We start from the raw sequence: 17,496 nt of genomic DNA, 5'->3' as shown, positions 1-17,496 counted from the left end.
CTTCTTCCTTCTTCCTTCTCCTTCTTCTTCTTTCTTCCTCCTCCTCCTCCTCCTTCTTCTTCTTCCTTCTCCTCCTCCTCCTTCTTCTTCCTTCTTCCTCCTTCTCCTCCTCCTCCTTCTTCTCCTCCTCTTCCTCCTCCTTCTTCATTTGGCCAGTCCTAGAGCTTGAACTCAGGGCCTGTTCACTGTCCCTGAGTTTCCTTTGCTCAAGTCTAGCACTTTACTACTTGAGCCATAGCTCCAGCTCTGGCTTTTTCTGTTTATGTGGTACTGAGGAATCAAACCCAGAGCTTCATGCATGCAAGGCAAGCACTCTACCACTAGGCCACCTTCCCACCCCAAATAGTCCCTCTTTTACTTCCATATCTTAAAAAAAAATATTCCCTGTGTGCATATGGCAATTTGGATACTTTTCCTCTGGAGGAACCAATTCTTGGCCACTGCTCCAATTAGAGAAAAACAACCCCAAAGCTATCATGCCTATAGCTTCAGTCATTCTGCCTGTTGTGCATTTCCGTGTCTGTCTCATAGATATGATTCTGTCTTCAAGTCAACATGTAGCACTTGAGTTTTCCTTCCCTTATATTTTGCTTGTTATTCTCTGTATTTAGAAAAAAAAACAGAATTTTTGAAGTACAACTTACCATCTGTGTTGGTGTAAACATCTACATCCTTTTCATCACTGAGAAACTCTTTTTCTCCCCTAACTAGCCCCCATGACCTTCTCCACCTGCGGCAAGATTATTCTGGGCTTGGAATTTTCGCATTTCTGAATTCTCACTTTTATTATCTGTCAGAAGGAACTGGGGCACGTAATCCTTAAGCTGTTCTTTACCTTTAAGCTCATATTAAGCTGCTTAAACTTATCTTACACTTTGTAATTGGAAATTGTTTCTCCCTGGGAAGGAGACAGCAGTGAAATAGAGCAGTTACTGGCTCTGACTTCCTGCTGTCACCTGTTGATAGTTCAATGTCTTCCTGAGGCTGTGCTTTTCCTTTTCCTTGTTCCTCTTCTTTTTCTAAGTAACGTTTATAAAACAGAACTCCTTTAGGGAGACTTGAGTATGATTAGGAACTACGATGAAGGCTTTCTGAAGCCAGGATATTTGTCTGTCTTGTTTACCATTGTATTCCAGCAAGCTAGAATAGTATACAATACCAAATCCTATGGAATGCTATTTCTATCTTTTATCGTTTTTTTATTTTATTTTTTTTTATTTTTTGTCGGTTGTGGGGCTTGAACTTTAGGCCTGGCGCTGTCCCTAAGCTCTTCAGCTCAAGGCTAGCACTCTACCACTTGAGCCACAGTGCTACTTCCGGTTTTCTGGTGGTTTATTGGAGATAAGAGTCTTAATGAACTTTCCTGCCTGGCCTTGCTTTGAACCACAATCTTAAGATCTCAGCCTCTTGAGTAGCTAAGAGTACAGGTGTGAGCTACCAGCACCCAGCTATCTTTTTAAATATAATATGTCCTAACTTAACAACTGTGTTCCCTTTGTCTCTACTACTAAAAGTGCTATGGAAAGCTGGAGTATCACATCACTAATCCTACTACTTGGCAAGATGAGGTAGGAGAATCCCAACTTCAAAGCCCGTCTCAGCTTTATAATGAGAATCTGTCCCCATGAAAATGTGATGCTGGCCAGCCACACTCACATCTGTAATCCTAACTACTCAAGATGCTGAGATTCGAGGATCATGGCTCAAAGCCAGCCCATGCAGAATAATCCATTAGACTCTTACTTCTGGATTTTTGGTGGCTAATTAGAAATAACACTGTGGCTATAGTGGTAGAGCACTAGCCTTGAGCAAAGAAATGCTCAGGGACAACACCTAGGCCCCGACTGAGTTCAAGCCCTAGATCTAGTACAAAAAATGCTTATGGAGTTTAACTTTGTATTTGTACTCTTAATACATACAAATTAGATATAGTATCCATTATACCTATTGACATGTACAGTATCATACTATACCAGAAAACATGTTTACTAAGCCTAATGGATGCTTTAAAGCAAGGTAAAGAAAATCTTTGTCTTATATACTTTTTCCCCCATACTCATCATTAACTCCAACTATCTTTTAAGACATGATTCCACTGAAATATTCCTTATACGTTCAATTGTTTGTGGCAGTGACATTTCTGTCAAGGAACATTAGAAGAAGAATCCATTTGCCTTCCCTGATATTATATCACTTCTACTTGATTATTTTTAAGCCAGTCTTCTCCAGAGCCAATTTCTTAGCTTTTTATTTTCCAGGTTACATATCTACTTTAAAAATATTTTCCTCTTACCTTGTTGTTATTCTTCATTGTACCTTCTCAACTGTCTTGTGTCTTCCTGAGAATACAGCTGGACTAGAGGTGATTCAGATTTGTAGATGTTGCATTGAAGAATTGAATCCTTCTGTTTAGGATATAATTTGGTAATTTTAATTGATGACAAGCAAATAGACACTTTTTTGGGGGGGGGAGGTCTGGTTGTGGGGCCTGAACTCTAGGCCTGGGTGCTGTCCCTCAGCTCTTCAGCTCAAGGCTAGCGCGCTACCACTTGAGCCACAGCGCCACTTCCAGCTTTTTTTTCTTTTTGCTTATGTGGTGCTGAGGAATTGAACCCAGGGCCTCATGCATGCAAGGCAAGCACTCTACCACTGAGCCACCTTCCCAGCCCAGCAAATAGACACTTTTTAACCTATTTATTTATATTTATTTATTTATTTATTATTTATTTATTTTTGTCTTTCCATTGTGGGGTTTGAACTCTGAGCTCTTCAGCTCAAGACTAGTGCTCTACTACTTGATCCACACCTCCACTCCAGCTTTTTCTGCTTATATAGTGCTGAGGAATCGAACCCAGGGCCTCGTGCATGCAAGGCAAGCACTCTACCACTGAGCCACCTTCCCAGCTCCCTTCACCTAACTTTTTAGGATTCTTGTCCTGCTCTTTTTCCTTAATCTTTGAAGCACTATATTATCTTCTGCTTCTGAATTCAGAAGACCACATGTCTTGTGTGAATTTGGAAGCTTCTAACATTTTTAGTAATTTCCCTTTTGTTGTGAAAATCCTGGGGCTTGAACTCAAGGCCTGGCCACTGTCCTTGAACATTTTTGCTCAAGGCTAGTGTTCTACCACTTGAGCCACATCACCACTTCCAGCTTTTTAGTGGTTAATTAGAAATGAGTCTCATGGACTTTCCTGCCCATGTGGCTTTGAACCGCAATCCTCATATCTTAGCCTCCTGAGTAGCTAGGATTATAAGCATGAGCCACCAGTGTCTGGCTCCATTTCAGTAATTTCTTTGAGGGCTAAACCATACTGCATGTTAGATGCTGATAAACATAGGTACTTCTTTCAAATAAGTGCTTGTATCTTTTTTTTTTAGCGATATTTGAATTAAACTCAGGGTTTTGCACTTGCTAAGTAAGCAGTCTTGGCTTGCCTGATACTTTTTAGCACTTAAAGATAATGAAGTTAGCCAGCACCAGTGGCTCATGCCTATAGTCCTTGCTACTCAAGGGACTGAAATATCATGAAGCCAGTTTGAAGCTAGCCCGGGCAGAAAAGTCCTTGAGAACTCTTATCTCCAATAAACCACCAAAAGAAAAGCCAGAAGTAAAGGTATGGTTCAAATGGTAGAGTGCTAGTCTTGAGCAAAAAAAGCTTACGGACAGTGTCCAGTCCCTAAGTTCGAGCCCCAGGAGTGGTGATGATGATGATGATAATGATGATGATGATGATGATGATAATGATGATAAAATTTACATTCAGTAAGGACTCTACATTTATTCTCATATGGAGCCTTGCAGTAATTTGTTTAGGTTAATACTGTAATTTGATTAGGTTAATCATTTTATAAGTAAAGAAATAGAAAGTCCCAGTAATTTGCTTCGGATCACATAGCAACTAAGTGCTAGAACTAGGATTCAAAACCCAGTTTATATGACTCTGAATTATATATTTTTTTCATCCTTATTGCTCCCACCACTCTCTCCAATTAATTCCTTGATGATTTAATGAAAAATTACTTAGGAGCTAGCATCTTAGGCATTTTTCGCTCGGTTTTCTATATTACTAGATATGGAAAATGGGCGTAAAGAAATATATGGGTAAGACAGAAATGTATGTTGGATGGAATTATACCTCAATAGCTTAGCAACAGATAAAAAATGTTCAAAAGATAGATATCCACCTCAGGGGATCTGTGCAAGGATATACTGAAAGACTTAATTATTTTACTTATCCTGAGGAAACTTTTATTTTTTGTCAGTCCTGGCTCTTGAGGTTGGAGTCTAGGAGCTGTCCTTGAACTCTTTTTCAAGGTTAGCACTCTACCACTTTGAGACACAGCTCCACTTCCAGTTTTCTGGTGGTTAATTGGAGATAAGAGTCTCAGAGATTCTTCTGCCCAAATTGGCTTTGAAGTGCCATCCTTAGATTTCAGCCTCCTGCTTACAGTCATAAGCCACCAGTGCCTAGCCTGTGGAAACTCTTATATATGACCTAGGTAAAACTGGGTTCATGTTAGAAGCCAAAGTTTAGCAGATATATAGGAGCCCCCAAAGTTTAAATGTTTGAATGTGGTAGTATCATGCAACACACTCTTTGCAGTGGTAACAATATTCTACCTCAAACTCCTTTTTTTCTTTAGGGTTCTGTAGCTATTGCTGGTGCTGTTATTCGCTGGCTAAGAGACAATCTTGGAATCATTAAGAGCTCAGAGGAAATTGGTGAGTGTTGTTACAAAGGGCTAGAAAATCTGTGAACAGTGGAGAGGTTTTCATATTTTTATCGCTGCAATCTGTAAATGTTTATGCAATGCTATGAATGTGATCCATAAATAATGACCCTTGTTATATGTTTGACTTATACAAAAAAGAACTATTTGTAGCCAGGTGCTGGTGGCTCACACCTATAATCCTAGCTACTCAGGGCGCTGAGATCTGAGGATCACAGCTCAAAGCCAGCCTGGGCAGGAAAGTCCAGAGAATCTTACTTCCAACTAACCATTAGAAAACTGGAAGTGACACTGTGGCTCAAGTGGTAGAGTACTAGCCTTGACCTAAAGAGTGTAAGGACAGAGCCCAGGCCCAGGATTCAAGCCCCATGACCGACCAAAAACAAAACACTATTTTGTGGTGGCTCATTCCTGTGAATCCTAGCTACACAGGAGGGTGAGATCTGAGCATCCCAGTTCTAAGCCAGCCTGGCAGCAAAGTCTGTAAGACTCTTTATCTCCAATAAACTACTAAAATGTTAGAAATGTGGTTCATGTGGTAGAACACTAGCCTTGACCACAAAAGTTCAGGGACAGTGCCCAGGCCCTGAGTTCAAGCCCAGGACCAGCATGTGTGCACACATGTGCGTGTTCACTCGCGCGCGTGCACACACACACACACACACACACACACACACACAAAATGAAGATTTATTACACAATAAATTGGCATAATTAATGGTAATTATTAATAAATTGGTAATACAGGGCATAGAAATAAGCCAAGTACAAAATTGGAAATGAGATTGCCTGAATCTGTAGATTACATTTAATTGATGAGAGAGAGCTTTAAAATTAGAGAATATTAAAACTGTGGTACCTAAAATTTAAGTATTAATCTGACTGTATTCTGTCTATGGATAATTAATTTGAACTCACCTACTCATTCTTTCATCTACTTATTTAACATTCCCTGGAGATGGAGCAATCAGAAATATATTTTTGATCTGGCACATATGCACAAGAGACCACTTCATTTCTTAGTCAACAGCCTTATAAATTATGGAAATGAACTAAAATACTATAAGTAACTGAATGTATTACCTTAATTTCTTTGAGCTTGGTTATGTTTTAGGGGTGTTTGATGTAGAGGAAACTTCCTTGTTGCTTTGTTAGTGTATTACTCTAATTAGGAACATTTTACTATACTAATTTGGAAAAGAGTTATAATTAAGATATTGATGTGATTTCTTTATTTTTTTGTTATTAGAAAAACTTGCTAAAGAAGTTGGCACTTCTTATGGCTGCTACTTTGTTCCAGCATTTTCAGGATTGTATGCACCTTACTGGGAACCCAGTGCAAGAGGGTAAGTATGTATAGTTAATAGTATTTTATGGAATTTTTCAAAATAGCTAGAAGAGAGGATTCTAAATGTTCCCAATACAAAGAAATTGTAAGTGCTTCAAGTGGTAAATACACTGATTTGATTCTTAGATGTGATATATACATATGGAAATACCACATCATACCCCATAAATATGTACAGATATTATGTCTCAATTAAAAAGTGTATGATGGCACATTCCCACAATCCTAGCTACTCAGGAAGCTGAGATCTGAGAATCATGGTTTGAAACTAGCTCGCAAAAGAGACTCTGATTTCCAATTAATCATTAAAAAGCCGAAAGTGAAGATATGGCTCAAGTGGTAGAGTCCTAGCCTTGATTAAAAAAAAAAAAAAAAAAAAAGAGCTAAGGAGCCAGACAGCAGTGGCTCATGTCTGTAATCCTAGCTATTCAGGAAGCTGAGATCTGAGGATTAAGGTTCAAAGCCAGCCTGACCAAGAAAGTCTGTGAGATTCTTATCCCCAGTTTAGTCACAGAACAAACTGGAAGTGGCACTGTGGCTCAAGTAGTAGAGTGCTAGCCTTGAGCAAATGGAGCTCAAGGACAGCGCCCAGGACCAAAGTTCAAGCCTCAGGATTGGCTAAATAAGTAAGTAAATAAATAAATAAACTTAAAAAAGAACAATGAAAGAAGTAGTGTTAACAGTATGGTATACTTTTAGAAATCTATGGATTTCCTGAAGTAATCAGTCACTCATTGGTTAGTAGCTTCTTATCTATTTTCAAATGATTTTAAATTGCTAAGAAAACCTTTTGTGTTTAAAGACAGTAGTTTTAGAAACTGTACATTCTAAGAAGTTATAAATCAGCAGAAAGTGACCTCTAGCATATTTATGGCCATATTGCTATCCTTTGTCTGTACCATGCAAATGAATTCCAAGTTGGTTTTGTATTACTGTCATCTGTTCAAATGGACTGTGAACTTAGGTGAATGCAGGATTGTGGACTATTAGGATGGGATTTTCTGAATCATCTATACTTTTCTGTCTGTTAGATTAACAATTTCCATATTCCAGATATTTATACCACTCTAATCTGAAAATGTTTGTATGTAATTTTAGGATAATCTGTGGACTCACCCAGTTCACCAATAAATGTCACATTGCTTTTGCTGCCTTGGAAGCTGTTTGTTTCCAAACCCGAGAGGTAATGACTATAAGACAGTTTATTTACACTCAATTAACTTTTACCACCCCTACATTATATATTTAATGCTTGAAATTTTGTTAAATGCTGACAGTGAACTTACTTAAAACATGATGCCTATATAAATGCTCATCTAAATATACAAATATCCTTCCCACTTTCTAGCCCCTATTATCTGCCAGGCACTGGGTGTTGAATGGTTAGGAAGAGGGTGAGTGGCACATAGTAGGGCAAAGGAAACACAACAGACAGGCATCAAGGGAGGAAAGCAAGATGGAATTGTTTGGCTTACTGAAACTCAGGGAGCGTTTAGTGTTATAATGCCAGAAAAGGGTAGATATGATCAGATCAATTTAACTGTGGATGTTGGGGAAACGTTAGTGATTTTATATAAAACATTGCCATTTTTCAGAGATGTACTTTCATGATGCTAATTGCACTGGTTTATTTAAGATTTTGGATGCCATGAATCGTGACTGTGGAATTCCATTGAGCCATCTGCAGGTAGACGGAGGCATGACCAGCAACAAAATTCTTATGCAGCTTCAGGCAGATATTCTGTATATTCCAGTAGGTTAGTAAGCCTTTCGTTCCTTTGAACTCTGGAAATGTTTCTTTCAGAAGAAGCCATTCTTGAGGTATATGCAGTCACAGAATTGTTAACATAGCCTTCTCCCCTCAGTGAAGCCCTCTATGCCTGAAACAACTGCCCTAGGAGCTGCTATGGCAGCTGGCGCTGCAGAAGGAGTTGGTGTTTGGAGTCTCGAACCTGAGGATTTGTCAGCTGTCACAATGGAGCGGTTTGAACCACAGATCAATGAAGAGGGTACATTGCAACTTTTAATAGAATTCTGTGAAAATGACAGTATAAGGGAGTTTGCCTTTCTGCTTTTAAGTTAAAGCCCAACATAAAAGAGCAAATATTGGGACCATTTCAGATTTGGCTGCTAAACACTGGGTTATACTAAGTGTCAGTGAGAGAAATAAATACTTCCTTGTTTTTAAAAATCTGAAATTAGGCTGGGAAGGTGACTCAGTGCTAGAGTACTTGCCTTGCATGCATGAGGCCCTGGGTTCAATTCCTCAGCACCACATAAGCAAAAAAGAAAAAAGCCAGAAGTGGCGCTGTGGCTCAAGTGGTAGAGCACTAGCCTTGAGCTGAAGAGCTGAGGGACAGCGCCCAGGCCCAGAGTTCAGGCCCCACGACCAACAAACGAATAAGTAAATAAATAATCTGAAATGACCTGTTTAAGCCATTCACTTCTATACTGTTTAAGAGAGTTATTCTGCAACATTGCCAACTATACCTTGTTAAACTACTGGGTTTTTGTTGTTGTTGTTGTTGTTTTGAGAGGGGACTCCACTTCCAGCTTTTGATCTCACTGACTTTCCTGCCCTGGCTGGCTTCAAGAGCCCCAAATCTCAGCTTTCTATAAAGATAGGATTACAGGCCTGAGCCATTGAATTTGGCTTCCTAATTTTTTAGACACCTAGGCATAAAAGCATCAGAAGACTTTGAGCTATTGAAAAATGTAAGTTTTCAAACGCAGTTTTTGTTTTATTTCCTAGAAGACTAGGCCATTGTTTCCTAAAGTCATTCGGTCTTTTTCATATATGTGCGCAAATACATTATACTACTAATAATTGGAGTCAACAGCATCCCATATATCATGATATAGATTTGTGTTTCAAAATCTGGCATAGTCTCTGACTTTTTATATTTATCTTATCTATGTATTTTAAGACTGTTTTAGCATAAATTAGTTGTACAAGGGGATGTTTTCATTGTGACATTTCCATATAGGCATAATACATTTTTATATTTTGACAATACTGGATAAAATAAAAACAAATTTCCTACTTCCATGAGGCAAACCAAGTTTTTTGTGTGTGCTCATTCTAGGGTTTGAACTCGGGGTCTGGGCACTGTCCTTAAGCTTTTTTTGTTCAAGGCTAATGCTCTACCACTTGAGCCATAGCTCTCCTTCCAGCTTTTTGGTGGTTAATTGGAAATAAGAGTCTCACAAACTTTCCTTCACAGTCTTCAGATTTCTGCCTCTTGAGTCGCTAGGATTCTAGACAAGAGCCACCTGTGCCCAGCTTGTTTTGTTTTGTACCAGCACCAGGGCTTTAACTCATGGCCTCTTGCTCTCACTTGGCTTTTTCATAGCTGGCACTCATAGGCATGCCTCCAGTTTCACAAACCAATTTTGTAATGGACAAGTCATGTTCAGAGTAGGTTCTTTAGCCAGTTTTTAAAGCAAGGACATGTAGTGTAAAGGTTTTGGATTTTTTGCCAGTCAGTCATGGGGCTTGAAATCAGGGCCTGGGCACTGTCCCTGAGCTTTTTTGCTTAAGGCTAGCACTCTACCACTTGAACCACAGTGCTACTTCCTTGGATTTTTTAAAATGTTTACTGAGGAGAACTATCTTTGCCATGGCTGAAGGTCGTCAACTGAAGATGGTCAATTAATGTTGGCTGTCATGATTTTTTTCGCCAGTCCCTTCCCACTCTTTCACCACACCAATAGGTACCTGGATAGATTTCATTCTTTCAGCTAATAATTTGTTTAGAGCTAATTATAGGCCAGAGATTGTAACTGACACAGGGTTACAGGCATGCATAAGACGAAATCCTTGCCCTTCTGGAGACTCAAATATATTGGGAGAAGTAGACAAAATCATAAAAGTTCACTATAGAAGGTAGCAACATCCTGCGATTTGTGTGAAGTACTGTGGGAAGAGGGAGGGAGAGCTAGAAATGGGATGTTGAAAACTTCTTGAGTTGAATGATCCATGAACCTATGGAGAAATATGAGAAAAGGGTAGCCCTGTGTATGGTTCAATAGCAATAGGAGGAATAACTTTTATCACTGCTTTTTTTTTGGTTAGTCTTCATGCTGAATTTTTTTTTCTTTTCCATTGTGTGCTAGTGCTGAGGCTTGAACACAGGGTCTGGGTGCTGATTCTTAGCTTTTTTGCTCAAGGCTGATCCTCTACCACTTGAACCACACCTCTACTTCTGGTTATCTGATCAGCAGAGTCTCATGGACTTTCCTTGACTCATGGACTTTTCCTTGGCTTTGAGCCATGATCCTCAGATCTCAGCTTCCTAAGTAGCTAGGATTACAGACAATAGCCACCAGTGCCCTACTAAAATTTCTTACACCTAAGGAAATCCTACTTTAAAAAATAAGAGATGCCTCACAGAAATGTAGTGAGAAGTCAGTATTTGCTAAACCTTTTGAGTGGATACCAAGATTAATTCACTTTATAGTTTTTCTACAGTATAGCATGCCCCTTTCCTCATGTCAAATCTCCTGACTCCCTTTCAAAATCAGACCAAGCAAATCAAATGGGAATCCCTTTTTAGCTCATCAGCACTTGCTTGTGATTTTGCCCTGTCTCATAGGAAGTAGTCTGTCTCAATCTCTCTTTACCAGTTCCATGCTGAACCGACAGTCCCATGCTGAACTTGGTCTCACACCTCCCTCCAACTTTCAAGCAAGCATCTCTACCAGGCCCTGCTAGTCACCAGCAGCCATGTGCTTCCAGACCTGAGTTTCAGTAAAGTGCTATCATTAAGAGCACAGTAATGGGCCGGAGATGGCTGGTGGCTCATGCCTACCTACTCAGGAGGCTGAGATCTAAGAATTGCAATTCAAAGCCAGCCCAGGCAAAAAAGTCTGTGAGACTCTTAACCTTCAATTAACCACCAGAAAACTGGAAGTGGCACTGTGGCTCCAAGTGGTAGAGTGCTAACCTTGAGCACAAATTGCTCATATGTACAAAGAGCTCAGGGATAGCACCCACGCCCTGAGTTCAAGTCCCACAATGACAAAAAACTGCTGAGTAATGATAAGTATGATACTTAGAACATCTTGGCCAACCTCCTCATCTATTTTTTCTAACTTCTAATTCTAGAAAGTGAAATTCGTTACTCTACATGGAAGAAAGCTGTGATGAAGTCAATCGGTTGGGTTACAACTCAATCTCCAGAAAGTGGTAAAAATGTTTTTTTATTGGTTATTATTGCCATTTTTCCTAGTATATGAAATAGTTAGATAAACTGGCATTTATACTTAGCCAGGCTGTTCAGAAGCAAATATTTATCCCTTGTCCAAAGTTTCTAAAGTTCTAAACATAAAATGAAAATTAGCAAATTAAATACACATACTTTGACTCTATCACAAAATTATCTTTGCTTTATTGATTGATTCCTGGCACTTCATTTGATAACTGAATTTTCCAAAAGAAAAATTATTTCTAGTTTCTTTACAATGAAAAAAATCAACTAGAATCTTTTTTTTCCTTTGCTCTTCATATGTTACCTTTTTGGGAGGCTACATTTATGACCTGAATAAATCAAAAGCTCTATTAATTCTAGAATGTATTTTTGTTACTTCCTAGTCGGGGTCTAGGTACTCTGAGAGTGCACATATTGGTTATTCCCTTGGAATTAGAGAAGGAATATACCAAACACAGTAGATCAGAAGTAGAATAAAAGATTATGATACTATTTTACACAAAAAGGAGGAAATTTTATTTTTCAATCATTTAGGCCAGAAGATATTTAACTTAAGTAAAGTTTAAGCATCCTTAAGATCCTTATAAGTGGCATAAATTAATATTTTTTGCTTAATCAAAGATTTGGAACACAATGAATGGTACAATGGCCAATAACATTGAAATATGTCCTAATGGATGAATGTTTCTAAATGATATATTTTCTGGCTTCCAACTCCAAAGTGAGTATAGAACCACTTTTTTTGCGTGCCCATTCTGAGACTTGAACTCAGCGCCTGAGTTTTATTCCTTAGTTTTTGTGCCCAAGACTAATGTTCTGCCACTTGAGCCATAGTTCTACTTCTGGTTTTTTGGTGATTAATCAGAGATAAGAGTCTCACAGACTTTTCTGCTCGGGCTGGCTTTAAACTATTATCCTTAGATCTCAGCTTCCTGAGTTGCTAGGATTCCAGGATGAGCCACCAGTTTCCAGCTCTTAGTCTAGATTTGTTTTTAAAAAGTTAATCATAATAGATGACTCAAAACCCACCAAATCAACATTTTGAAAATTGATTTAAATGCAGTAGAGAGTTATCAAATAATTATAGAGTACATATAATGTATATTATGCATATATATTACATGTGATGTGTATTTATAAAACTGGAAAAAATAGCTTCATTAAATTGATAAACTAATAAGAGATCCTGAATGTAGATAATCCTCAGATCTTTTCAAACCAGAAGTCATGATAGGGACATCAAAAATAGGGCTGGGAAGTTGGCTCAGTGGTAGAGCGCTTGCCTTGCATGCCTGAGGCCCTGGGTTCAATTCCTCAGCACCACATAAGCAAAAAGAAAAAAGCCGGAAGTGGCGCTGTGGCTCAAGTGGTAGAGTGCTAGCCTTGAGCTGAAGAGCTGAGGGACAGCGCCCAGGCCCAGAGTTCAGGCCCCACGACCGGACCCAAGAAAAAAAAATAGTTATTCTAATTTATAGCTGATGGCTTCCTCTCAGATACCCAGGACATTGATTCCTCTTTTCTCAAGTATTATCTCTACAAATAGGGTAAAAAGAAAACCTTGATTTTTTTTGTACCAGTCCTGGGGCTTCAACTCAGGGCTTGGGAGCTATTCCTACACTTTTTGTTTTGCTTAAGTCTAGTGCTCTACCACTTGAGCTACAGCTATACTTTCAGCTTTTCGTGGTAAATTTGTTATAGGATTACAGGCATCAGCACTGGTGCCAGGCTAACATCCCTCTTTTGTAATGGTTCGTTTTTTGGCTATGGTAGGATTCTTTTTAATTTTATTATTAAACTAGTTGTACAACCATTACAATTCATATGAGTACAGTGCATCTTGATCAGTGTCACTCCTTTCATCATTCTCTCCCATTTCCCACCTCCTATCCCTAACCTCAAATTATACAGTTCAGGTTTTGTTTTTTTGCTGGTCCTGGAGCTTGAACTCAGGGTCTGGGCTCTGTCTCTGAGCCTCTCTGTGCTCAAGGCTAGCAGTCTACCTTTTGAACCATAGCACCACTTCTGGCTTTTTCTGTTTATGTGTTACTGAGGAATCAAACTCAGGGCTTCATGCATGCTAGGCAAGCCACAATCACAGCCCAAGATAACATTTCTTTTTTGCCAGTCCTGGGGCTTGAAATCAGGGCCTGGGCACCGTCCCTGAGCTTCTTTTGCTCAAGGCTAGCACTCTCCTACTTGAGCCACTGTGCCACTTCCAGCTTTTTCTGTTTATGTGGTACTGAGGAATCAAACCCAGGGCTTCATGCATGCTAGGCAGGCATTCTATCACTGAGCCATTCCCAGCCCAAGATAACATTTCTTATATGAGCATTTGGGTATGATTAATTTTTAAGTGACTAATCATGATGAGCAAGTGTGCAATTGATTGAAGCCTTACTGAGCTCATTTTTATTAGCTTACCTTAGTTGTACAAGGCAATTTTCACAGTGACATTTCAATGCATATGTATGATATCCCTATCAACCCCATTTCCTTCATCACTCAAGTTGTGTGCCAGTAGCTCATGCCTGTAATCCTAGCTACTCAGCAAGCTGCTATCTGAGCATGGCAGTTCAATCTAGCCTGGAAAGGGAAAGGCTGTGAGACTCTTCTAACTACCAAAAAAAAAGCTAGAAGTGGAGCTGTGGTTCAGGTGATAGAATGCTAGCCTTGAGCAAAAATGTGGACAGATCCCAGGCTCTGAGTTCAAGCCCTAGAACAGGAGCACACACACAAAAATCACATTTTTATTAGGTTTAATAGTTTTATTTTCATAAACTCATATATATATATATAAATACATAGATATATAAAGTACTTCAATCACACCTACTCTGTTCCCCCTCTCACAGATACCCACTCCCCAAGAGAAATTGTTTTACTCTCCTGTCATTCATTTTTAGTGTATATTAATTGCACTGAAGGATTTTACCATGGTACTTCACACGTGCATATATTTTATGTTAATCAGAATAACCCCCTCTATTGCTTTGTCTTCACTGTCCCCCAGGTCTCTATTGCTTGATAACTTTCAGTGAGATTCTGTAGGTCACGTATCCAGACGATTGATCAATCGATAGATCAATCGATAGATAGATATAGATATAGATATATTCAATCATGGGGCTTGAACTCTGGGCCTGTGCACTGTCCTTGAGCTCTTCAGCTCAAGGCAAGCACTCTACCACTTGAGCCATAGTTCTACTTCTGCTTTTCTGGTGGTTTATTGGAGATAAGAGTCTCACAGACTTTCCTGCCCAGGCTGGCTTTGAACTGCGATCTTCACATCTCAGCCTCATAAGTAGCTAGGATTACAGGTGTGAGCTACTGGCGCCTGACTCAAATTGTATTTTTTAAAGTAAGTATTTTTTAAAGTAAAGCTAATTAATGGTTTTGGTTAAATAGGGTTTCAAATTCATGTCCAGTGGGCTAATAAAATTTTTCTTTGGTAACCAAATGCCCTACTTGAATTTGGGGTGAATTTTGGGTAGCTATTTTGGGGGACAAAAGTCTAGAGAGCCCAAACAACAGCCTCCCAAAAAGTTCTCCATAGTCTCTTTTTGTTTTAGCCAGTGGAAGGCTAATATTGGTCTATATGTATTATGTTCTTGACTATTTGTGGCATGCTTTCTGTATTGTTAACATTCATAAACCTTGATATTGATTATATTTTTGATTTGAAGTAATAACTCTTTGCTAGCTTTTATGAATATGCTATTTTATAACTGATTTTGTTTTGCTATCATGTGATTCTTAACATAAATATTATAATTATGTGTCTCTCTTTTGGTTTGCTTGACTGGAATTCCCTCCTACTTGGATGACCACAGGTGACCCTAGTATCTTCTGTAGTCTACCCTTGGGCTTTTTTATAGTGAGTAGCATGGTAATGTTAATCGGAGCAAGGTACATCTCAGGTTAGTTACTCTTTAAATTAGACAATTTTTACTAGTTAGCTTTTAATGTATTGTTGTAACCCAAGAAAGTTTTCAGTGTTTTTCATTCTTCCTGTTTAGGAACCTGGAAAATCAGTTAAAGCTGTAATTCTATGAGTTATCCATTTATCTTTCGGGACAGATTGAAAGAAGCATTGTGACTTGGCTTAAACTTTTCTTATATTTAGTAGATGATTTCTTTTGGAGTTATATTCTGTCAGCTGCAGTAATATGCAAAAAACAGAAAAGACAAATGTTAATGCTTAAATGAAAGGACTTTCCTAGTGAGTGATAAAAGTGAAAGTGTAATTTTAACATCAATTATGGTGTTTTATGGTGTTCAAATATATGTAAATTGCTGTATTTTTTGAAATTTTTGTAATCTAGTTGAAATAGTTTTATTCTGGAAAATGTTTCAGCCTGTAACACTGTAAAACTTGGGATGATTTAGTTATTTAAGTGAGATGAAATCTTTAAGTTATTGCTTAAATAAATTGCAATAAAAACAGAATTATTATATTTGCATATTAGCCTCTATTGAAAATGGCTCTTCGAATCATGAAATATATGACATAATCGCTTATAAATATAGTAGCCATTGATGATAGGTTAACTTCTCTTCATATTACTAGCTTAAGTTGAAATGATTTATGTCTTGTTCCATTTGTTTCCATGAAAGTGAAACTTGTTTTTTTAAGTTTTCATGATTTACAGAAAGAGTTAACTAATATGACTTATTTAATAAGATAACTGACTTGGATTTAAAATGTAATACTTAAACTTCATTGAAATGAGAGGGAACATCTGTTTGTAGAATTCTAACAAGCATTTATTTAACTTGGTTTATCAGTTCAGTGCTATATATAAATATGAAATGAAAATTATGTCAGCAGAACATTAAATTATCTTAAGTAAAGAATAATTGTGAGTTACTTGCATGAGAATTGAAAACTAGATTATATTAACTTTGTCTCCATTCTTCACGTCCAGACATACTCAGGATAGATTCATTTCTAATCATATACTTCTGTGCTAGCAATACCTTATTTTGGTATTAGTGTCAATATGCTAAGGATTTCTATACTCTGATCTGTATGGAATTAGCAGATGTCTTCTTTCTGTTTCTCAAGAATGTTGGATAGAAGACTAACCATTCCCATGAGAACTGAAATTTGAATTTATAAATATATATGTGTGTATGTATATATATACATATATATACACTGTTTTGTAAAATGGTCTATTACATTTTCATTATCCTGAATATTTCTGCTTGCCTAATGATGGTCTAAGAAGTAAGAAAGCTGAAAGTTTCTCATTGACTTTGTTGCTGTGGTTACTTCCTTTTTGCTACTGTGATAACCAGGAAAGTCCCCCATCTCTGTGCAAATGGAGACATGTAGCACCTCTCTAAGCTAAAAGAGATGTTAAATAGCCAGATTATAAGGCTTCTAAAATGCATGGTCACTGTGTTTAGGCATTTTCTTTGGTGATCTATGGTGAGATCCAAGAACAGGGAGAATTGTTTGCCTTGGCAAACAATTAGCAACAGTGGTATTATTGGCTAATTTTTTAATTGCTCTCATGATTTATTGCATCCTAACTGTGAGGCATTATTTAAAAATCATGGACTTTCTAGCTAATCAATTACTGAATAACCTTCATTGCTTGAGCTCATGAATTTCATGTATGTCTTATTGACTTATATGGTTTTTGTCCCCCATTTTAGGTCTCCCATAAATAAGGCCACCTCCTGTATTCCCAAGATGCAAGCTTTTGACCTAATGAGAGAATGCAACAATTCTATCTCTTGATATGATCACACTATTCACACACTCCGATTTGATTTCTAAGCCACTAGCTGCATGATTCTCCAAGGAGACCTGTGGCTTGAAATAAAGAAAATGCAGCAGAACAAATGCCACAGAAACATTCAGTGTATTTTTTAACATGGACAACTAAGTTGGGCCAGCCACCTTGGCGGCTGACTCCTCCATGGTAATAATGTCCTACCCCACTCCCTGTAAGATCAAGGAAGAATTCATATCCTGTCCATTGGAGCCTTGCATCAAGCATGTTCAGATGCTAAGGGACCAGGATTTGATTCACTGCACTACATATGCCTGATGAAGGGACTATTACTAACCTGCTAATGATGAGTTGCTTTTCATTTGTTTTTAACAGATCCCTAAAAGTCTCTTTCACATATTAGAAGATCCGAATATCTTAACTGTTGAGCTGGAAACTTGCAGTAAATTATTAAGATGAG

The 17,496-nt window shown here is 38.2% G+C and overlaps 1 protein-coding gene across 3 annotated transcripts in view; it reads left to right on the top strand.

The window, feature by feature from the left end:
• Positions 1-17,250, top strand: part of Gk (glycerol kinase) — an 86,069-nt gene extending 68,819 nt beyond the window's left edge. For 2 of the 3 annotated variants that reach the window (XM_042692420.1, XM_042692418.1), the window contains 7 exons: positions 4,648-4,726; positions 5,984-6,080; positions 7,181-7,265; positions 7,719-7,839; positions 7,948-8,091; positions 11,190-11,270; positions 15,123-15,229. In XM_042692420.1, the coding sequence (XP_042548354.1) occupies positions 4,648-4,726; positions 5,984-6,080; positions 7,181-7,265; positions 7,719-7,839; positions 7,948-8,091; positions 11,190-11,270; positions 15,123-15,214 (699 nt within the window). In that variant the 3' untranslated portion in view covers positions 15,215-15,229. Of the gene's footprint in view, positions 1-4,647; positions 4,727-5,983; positions 6,081-7,180; positions 7,266-7,718; positions 7,840-7,947; positions 8,092-11,189; positions 11,271-15,122; positions 15,230-16,956 lie in introns of those variants that run through there. The other variant, XM_042692419.1, reaches the window with a different exon arrangement.
• Positions 17,251-17,496: the final 246 nt, after the last annotated feature.

Source organism: Dipodomys spectabilis, unplaced genomic scaffold (genome assembly GCF_019054845.1).
Source record: "Dipodomys spectabilis isolate Male_0828 unplaced genomic scaffold, ASM1905484v1 ptg000156l, whole genome shotgun sequence".
Taxonomy (NCBI): Eukaryota; Metazoa; Chordata; class Mammalia; order Rodentia; family Heteromyidae; genus Dipodomys; species Dipodomys spectabilis.
This window is presented reverse-complemented; position numbering and strand designations above follow the sequence as displayed.